At 36.0% G+C, this 7,623-nt stretch overlaps 2 protein-coding genes across 7 annotated transcripts; both read right to left on the reverse strand.

Annotated features, from left to right (window-relative positions):
• Nucleotides 1–460: 460 nt before the first annotated feature.
• Nucleotides 461–1,656, reverse strand: LOC110845829. Its single transcript, XM_022092346.2, has 4 exons — nt 1,282–1,656; nt 1,044–1,199; nt 832–969; nt 461–738 (listed from the first exon to the last, which is right to left on the reverse strand). The coding sequence occupies exons 1-4, from the start codon at nt 1,426–1,428 to the stop codon at nt 574–576; spliced, it is 606 nt and encodes a 201-aa protein (XP_021948038.1). The 5' UTR covers nt 1,429–1,656; the 3' UTR covers nt 461–573.
• A 435-nt stretch (nt 1,657–2,091) lies between these two features.
• On the reverse strand, nt 2,092–6,784 carry LOC110845828. 6 transcript variants are annotated; one of them, XM_035849904.1, is made up of 8 exons: nt 6,135–6,784; nt 6,006–6,065; nt 5,548–5,658; nt 4,501–4,652; nt 3,762–4,076; nt 2,963–3,203; nt 2,853–2,883; nt 2,092–2,760 (listed from the first exon to the last, which is right to left on the reverse strand). In XM_035849904.1, exons 4-8 carry the CDS (start codon nt 4,610–4,612, stop codon nt 2,662–2,664), a joined length of 798 nt encoding a protein of 265 aa, XP_035705797.1. In that variant the 5' UTR covers nt 4,613–4,652; nt 5,548–5,658; nt 6,006–6,065; nt 6,135–6,784; the 3' UTR covers nt 2,092–2,661. The 6 variants fall into 6 exon arrangements, with proteins under 6 accessions (XP_035705797.1, XP_035705798.1, XP_035705799.1 ...); XM_035849905.1 differs by lacking the exon at nt 5,548–5,658; XM_035849906.1 differs by lacking the exons at nt 6,006–6,065; nt 6,135–6,784 and having other exon boundaries at nt 5,548–5,983.
• Between the last annotated feature and the right edge of the window lie 839 nt (nt 6,785–7,623).

The following is a 7,623-nucleotide window of genomic DNA, read 5'->3' on the forward strand; positions in this document are numbered from 1 at the left end:
CAAGTTGGACGTTTCCAAAACTCAGATTTATTAAAATTTAAGTACGAGGATTTTGGTGATTCGGCTGACGAAAAGTCATCGTCAAGAAAGGTGAATCAAAATTAGCATCGATCAAAATTGAAAAAAATTCCCGTAGATTGCAGTTTAGTTTGATTTTTGGAAATTTCGAGCTTGGTAACCCTGTCTACGAAAGCTACCTTGAAAAATAAAGTATCTTAACTTGATTGCAGGGTTTGACTTCATGGAATTACTTACATAAATTTTATGTCATGCTGATTCAAACTTTGTTCAAACAATTAATTATGAACTATCTGTCACAGACGGTACTGCATTAAATAGTAGATAGACAAGTGCATACATACTCGCACATGATTAGTCTCCAATAACTATGTAATAAATAATCTAACGTGTTAAGAACTAAATACGATTGACCCTAGGCTGAATAAATCAATGAACCTAATATATTAAAAAGATGTTTATTTGAACACATTCATTGTATTTAACTGTAAAGCCCATTAAAAATTTGTACACTCATATTCACATTCATATTTCATTTTTTTGCTCCAGTATCGTTTAGCCCAAAAGCACTCGTAATGCATTTTTTCCTCCTTCTATCTTTGAGGCATCCACGGTTTCGACAACGACTGCGAAACCAGTTGGCGATTCTGCTGCATTTTTATGATAGACCGAAACTCTCGCACTTCCTCTTGAGAACAGTGTCATCGCTTTTCCCTTGGTCTTCAAAATTATAATAATTCAAACATTATTCACGGTAACGAATTAATTTTAACATTGTTTTTTTTCAGTATCAAATTTTGCAATGCTGTTCACCTGTTTTCTATTCCCACACCATCGGGATTCATATGCGTTATTTTTCTGAATGGCCACAAAGGCGTCTGAACAATCCTTCGACTGTGGTGCAGAAAGTTTATCAAATGTTAAAAGTAATAACTGACTTTCGTTGGCAGCCTGCAAAATAATGAATTTGTTTAATTTTCATAAAAGTAAGTATTTAGATTAACCTCAAACGTTTAAGAACCAACCCGAAAGTCCCACTGACAGAAAATATCATGCTTTAGACTGGAAACAGTTGTCGTATCCGCTTGTTCTCCTTCAAACGGCGTTGTCCCCTCCACGGAATCCTGAGAGTCTGTCTTTTTCCCTAGATTTCCATTTGGATATGCAAATTGGAGTCTCACCTATGTTTGCATTTATACGAATAAATTATTTATTGCAGTGTGGCTAAAAGGTGGAATAGTTTGTGTTTCAATATAGTCTCACCTTCTGTCCCTCTTCCATGTTGATCACTTTGGAACTGTCGGATTCCCTAGTCACCGGACAATACTGTTGCTGGATGAGGGGGGTGGACATGGCCGAGGAAAAGACGACACAGAAGACGAACAATCCGAAGGCCATGTTAAGATTCATGACAAAATCTTAGAAAATTTAAATGTTTCACTTCAATATCGTTATATTATTGTTATTTATTTGGACACGTATGTGTAAAGTAGATCTTTACAAATGTTAAAAGTGTGGATTCTATTAAAAAATGTGCACTGCTCAGGGTCAGTGGAAATGCAATGATGGTTTAACTTTAGAAGTTGAGAACGATCTGGGCGAGGATTGGGCATTGGTTGGTTGGTTTTCACTTGGAGACTAACAGCAAGCAATAACCTTTGGGATCTTGTGCAATATGACATTAAAGCACTGTTGTGACAATGCTTGAAGATGAATTAAAAAATGTAGATCTTTATCATTATTTCTCTCCTCCGTTGTGACAATGCTGATTTCTTGTCGTATGCAATAACGACTCTTCTCCTTCAGGGATATACAAATGAAGTTGGATTATGCCATCGTTTTCTGCATGTTGTATGGATTATGACATCTGTGGGACAGCACACGTTCATTTCCACCCATTAAACACGATATAAAAATTCTTGAAACGAACCAACAACAATGCAACGTGTCAAGATGGGTCGAAGGCAATGACGAAAGGCTAAATCCTAACTTGGTTGACTAAAATAAAATGCATACTGCTTGTAACCAGTTCAAATATGGCATGAATAAATCAAGTAGTTGCAACTATGTACATATGTCGTTGTCTTTAGTAGTTTTATTATCATTATTCGCACGTGTTGGGTATCCAGATATTTAATTGTAAGGCATTGTACATAAAGCATGTGCTCGATTTTGAGGGTCCACGTCTCACGTTAACAGGAAAAAATGGGAGGGGACTAATTTTGGCAAAATGCTTTATGCACAATCCTTAAACAATGACTGCTACAATAATTCAATCTAATTTTAATTAAAGTAGACTTTTTCATAACCTAAATTTGTCTATCCTTTGTACAAGTTAAAGTTTTAAATTAAAGTATGATCGCCCCTGAATATTATCAGTCAAAAATTGGTTCACAGATCACAGCACCGAGGTGGTGTACAACAAATCCACAAAAACCAAGATTCGAATCCTACTTTAAATACAAGAGTTACAGATATTTACCGGGAAAGTTATTAACGATTTTTGGAATTTTAGCCGATAATCCTAGTATGTAGACAAAGCTGTACAGTAAAATTATTAACTAATAATACTATTGAATTTGTTTTGGTTCGCCAAATTGAACCGAAGTAATTATGGCTCAAAATTTTGTCCTCCACAGAGTATTATGGAATCAAGAGACCAGCGTAAAGGAAAAATATCCACTTGAAGAAGGTGAAGACCAAATCGTATAAAACGTGAACTTGGTATTCCCTCAAAAATTCCTAAAAAACAATAAAATATAGAATTTCAACACGAAAGCATGGAACTGGATTAGTTAAATGTTTATTAGCTAATACATATTATTTATACTTACACCCAAGGTCTTCCCTTGTACCCCAATCAATCTTTAATATTAAAGCATACACATTGTCGCTTAATTAGCGTTCAACAAATAAATATGAGCATAAATAAGACAATGGCAACCTTGCTAGCCAATCAATTACACCGCGGTCACCCCCCTCGCCTCCTCCTCCTCCTTCTCCCTCCTTTCGCTCCAGTTTGAAATTGTTGGCCAGGTCGGACAGGATTCCGCGAGCACCGCGACTTTTACCCGTCTCCGTTTGTGGTCGGAGAACTTCTTGGCTCAGGAAATTGACAACTAGGGATCCGAAATCCAATGCTTTTTCACGCAAAATAACCAAGTCCACCTTAGAATCCCTCCCGTCTTTAATAAATAAATAAATATAAATACAAATTATGGTTGTAACGAAGTCATAAAAGTCATCGTAAAGTCAATTTATTCAGAGATTTTTCGTAATCATAGACTTTGAGATCCATATTTCCCCACGCATCATTTAGTACAGAAATTATTATTGTATTGATTTATTTTCAACGGTTTACATTTTAAAATAAATTTGACTAACATGACGAAATACAAGTAAAAAAAAATAAGTAAATAATTAAATCCATAAAAAGCTCATAGTGTTCAACTTGACTATCTTGCCAACGTGAGAATCATAGTCACAGACTTATGTAAAACAGTAATATATATTTAAACATATTCACAAATGCGGTGACTACTTCATCATATTTTTCCACACATCGGGATTTAACGATTTAAATTGTGGCTTAATGAAAAATTCAATTTCAAAGACTTCAAAATCCATGAAAGCCCTGGGATAGAATTCAATCATTTCGAGTAGACTTTTGGATGCCTTATTCTCATCGTTATTACTATTTCCGTCGTAACTGCTGCCGTCGACACCTCCTTGCTCAATATTACCTGCGAAATTATTGTTGTCGCTCTCGTAAGTGCGACTTCCGGACTTTCCCTTTCCGCCTCTCGAGGCATCGTCACTTCCATCGGCCCCAGTTTTGCTGCTCTTGCTCTTTTTACTCGTGGCAGACTTTTTGCTGGATGATTTTTTCTGTGGGTTGGACTCTCGAACTTCCTTGAGCACGAGGGGGGTAACATTTGGCATGTGAGTTGGTTCATCCCACGGAAGGATGGAACTTGCTGAGCTTTCGGACCAAGGGGAGTGGGAGCGGTGGTGACTGAGTTGTTGGTCTGAAGACGACTTATCGTTGGAAGATGCTTCTATAAGAAAACAACACGGTCGCTAATCTTCGCATTCTAATAAATTTACAATTGCCCACGAGACAAGCGCTTTTTATATCTATTCAAGACGATGTAACAGCGAATGTGTACATACATATATATTTTGATTTATTTTTTTGTACATAATTTATTAGGATCGTCTCATGCGGTGAATTTTTGCTTTATTTTGCTTGTTATTTAATTAAGACTACATGCATGTATAAGTTGTTATACATAGCTCATCCTTCTACAATGCTGCTAAAAGAAATCAAAGCACTCATCTATGAACCGTATAAAAGTGATCTCATTTTGCTCCCATGGCCTCCACCATAATAATGCAATCTTAATTGCATAGTTTGGTGTGGAAGAACGGTTATTTAATAGCAAAAATGTAATTTCAAAATTCTATAAAACTAAAGCTTACCACAAACATTGGAGAGAAATGTTAGCACCAAAATTGAGAATTTTAGGAGTTTCAAACACCAACAGCACTGTTTACCCCCACCTTGAAGGATGCCCCTCATAGTCCAGATCATTTTGTAATAACCAAACTGGTCGTCTCAGTTATGGGATCTTCTGTAAAATTGATATTCTGTAATATTTCTTGTGCAACAATAACTGCAAACTGTAAATATTGCAAATGCACTAAACCCCATATTCACATTCAGCCTAATTAAAAGTACATATTTGTAGAACTGAAAGGAAAAAGTCAACTCTAATTACTAGACTACTCACTCCGTCTCACGTTTCTCACGAATGTCACTATATACGATTTATCCAATGGAACTAGGATCTGCTGCTTTTACTCGAAGATGAGACGATACTGTGTTCAATTTTGACAAATGCCACAACACACAAAGTGACATTTTCAACAATAGAACTGCTTGAAGAACACGTATTTTTAACTTTTTGAAAATGATTCTAGGCAGGATAATTGGACCTGTTTCAAGAGCATGCGTTTTGCCCAAACAGCCAAGTCAAGACTGAAGATGAAGCTTAAACAATAATAAAGCACCTGCAGGGATAATCTACTGACTGGCAGCCTGTGAGATGGATTGCATGAGTTTAATACATTTAAGGATTCAGAGTAATTGCATGTTGTGTGCAACTGAGATTGACCACATTCAACCAAAAATACAGCTTGTTTATTGTTTTTCTTGTACATACGCGTCGTCGAGAAGATGAGACGCGATACGTCACTTTTAAAGTGCTCGTGCTCGTATGTATAAAAAGAAAAATAGCTGAAACTCCAACCGTAGTGAAATAATTCATTGTTACATATAATATTTATGCATGCACTATTTTGAGTTTTTATTTAAACACTGATTAGTGTCCATGTTTTGGCTTTTGCTAACTAGCCTGCAACCGATGATATCTCATCTCTACTTATTCCAATCTTGTATTGTACCTAAGCTACCGGTCTATGTACTATTGTGAGCATTTCATATAAGGATTTCACGATTAGACTTACCACGTAGCCCGAAAATTATACGGTGCTTGCTCTTTCGTAAAAATTAGTCAGGTACGTCTGTCTGGAGATTGAACTCGAATAGTATCGGTACACATGTTTCAAATCTGCTGGCTAAGAAGAAGAATATAAATATTTCGTCGCAGCAATTTCACAGGTTCAGCAGCTTTTAATCACGCAGTGAAATAGTGCTAATTTCTTAATTTGCGTCAGGAACTATTTCCATGAATAAAATATCCAGCTATGCACTCTGCTCTTCGCCAGGACTGAAGGAAATGACTGTAAACTTCCATACCTTGGCACCACCGTAATAGCGATTTATTGTATATTAACTACCCCCTATTGCGATCTTTTAAACGGGCAGTAAAATAAATACGTACGTTTGTAATGCACAAATATTTACTGGGCTAGACAATTATTAAAAGTAAATGAACATGACAACCCTTTTTGAGTCGGAGTACCTTGTACACAACTCTAATTCGGACTGTAAGAATTACTGTCCTTAATGTGTCCCAGCATTTCTGAAAACAAGAGAGAAAATGCCATGTATTAATTCCATGCAAAATAATATGCAAAATATAAGTACTTACCATAGGCATGGTACGTTGAACACTTTCGACTTAAATTATACACATGCTATACCATCTGCTTTTTTTAGGCGTAAGTTTTTTTTACTGACAGAATATTATACTTGCTTCTTCAGACATGGAAGGATAAATGAGATCATGCAAAAGATTCTGCGGATTTTTATTGCATAAATGCGTGCCTTTAAAAGTAACGGGACGCTGCACTTTGCAAGGGAAATCTTGAGGGCTCATAAAAATGAATCGAATGCAATTTTTAATTTGCCACATTGTTGACTTCACGCCACAATACGAACGTGTGTTTGTGATGCACTTTAATTTCCCCCAGATACATTGTCGGATAACCAAAAGATAGGCTAACCAAGTCATCCACACGTTAACAAGTATAACGCATTGTCATGATCTAAACTGCATTCATCTAAAGTGAGACACGTTGATATTTGAAATTGCATATGTGCCTTCATTCAGATTTGTATAATTTTCTAACCGTAGATGCGTCTTACACAAAACGAGTGTTACGTAAAATAAGAAATGACATCGACAAATTAGTGTAAATGAAGAACAGCTTTGAACCATCAACCCCTCGATAATTATTACATGCGACGTGACTCTGTCGATGCTGCATTTTAGAAAGCTCGTTCGGAACCTTTATTTCACCACCTACCGCAAAATGTTTGCGGAATGATTTTGTACAATTGAACAATTATCCACTTATTGTGGTGTCTAATAATATGATTTTAAATGAATTACATATTACGAGGTCCACCACCCTTCAACACATTTAATTAAAATTCAACGCTCACAGATTGAAGATAAATGTAACATTTATGTGATTACATCAATTAGAGAAAACTACAAAAGCTGTTTTGGTTCAAGACACATATGTAGAAAATTGTTAATCTGAGTTGCGAGCGCATCAAGAATTCCGTACATTTATTTAATAAATATAAATAACAACTCTACCGTTCATGATCAGGAGGTCGTATTATTGGCCATTCAACCTGACTAAATCACGGTTGACGATCTTATAAACTACTAAAAAAGTACTACTGGTCAGGAACATTGCAAAATATGACGTTAACTTTTTTAACTCAAGCACATACTTAATACTAATACATACATATGTACATGCACTTAGGATTAATATAAAAAGTGCTTATACACTACTGGGGCCGGGTAGTTGCATGGTATCATCTTTCGTGGGAATTTTTATAAGCATCGGGATGGCTTGCTAATAATAATGCTAGTAATTGTAATGCCGTCACCGGTTATAAAATGTGGTTATTACGTTAGATTTGTTTTTTTAATTGAAAGTGAAACCCATTAAAACTGTAGGAAGGGTGGTCCTTCCTACAGAAGTTCGTACCTCGATGTACTTGATATGTTCGTAACCAGATCGTAAAACTATTGATAGCTCTGAAGTAATTTGCATGAGTCCAAATTAGGACTCTATGCCGCCACGGTTCACGGAATACCACATTTATATTGCATTGTT

This window comes from Folsomia candida, unplaced genomic scaffold, assembly GCF_002217175.1.
Source record: "Folsomia candida strain VU population unplaced genomic scaffold, ASM221717v1 Fcan01_Sc003, whole genome shotgun sequence".
Lineage (NCBI taxonomy): Eukaryota > Metazoa > Arthropoda > Collembola > Entomobryomorpha > Isotomidae > Folsomia > Folsomia candida.

What these genes read in the sequence shown, in the direction of transcription:
- LOC110845829 (XM_022092346.2), bottom strand. Translation starts at nt 1,428, where the DNA reads ATGAATCTTAACATGGCCTTCGGATTGTTCGTCTTCTGTGTCGTCTTT. An exon ending in ACATGGAAGAGGGACAGAAG is followed by an intron (nt 1,200 to 1,281) that starts GTGAGACTATAT and finishes ATGCAAACATAG; the next exon opens with GTGAGACTCCAATTTGCATA. An exon ending in GGTGTGGGAATAGAAAACAG is followed by an intron (nt 739 to 831) that starts GTGAACAGCATT and finishes ATAATTTTGAAG; the next exon opens with ACCAAGGGAAAAGCGATGAC.
- LOC110845828 (XM_035849905.1), bottom strand. Translation starts at nt 4,612, where the DNA reads ATGATCTGGACTATGAGGGGCATCCTTCAAGGTGGGGGTAAACAGTGC. An exon ending in CGACAACAATAATTTCGCAG is followed by an intron (nt 3,204 to 3,761) that starts GTAATATTGAGC and finishes TATTTATTAAAG; the next exon opens with ACGGGAGGGATTCTAAGGTG. An exon ending in TACAAGGGAAGACCTTGGGT is followed by an intron (nt 2,761 to 2,852) that starts GTAAGTATAAAT and finishes ATTGTTTTTTAG; the next exon opens with GAATTTTTGAGGGAATACCA.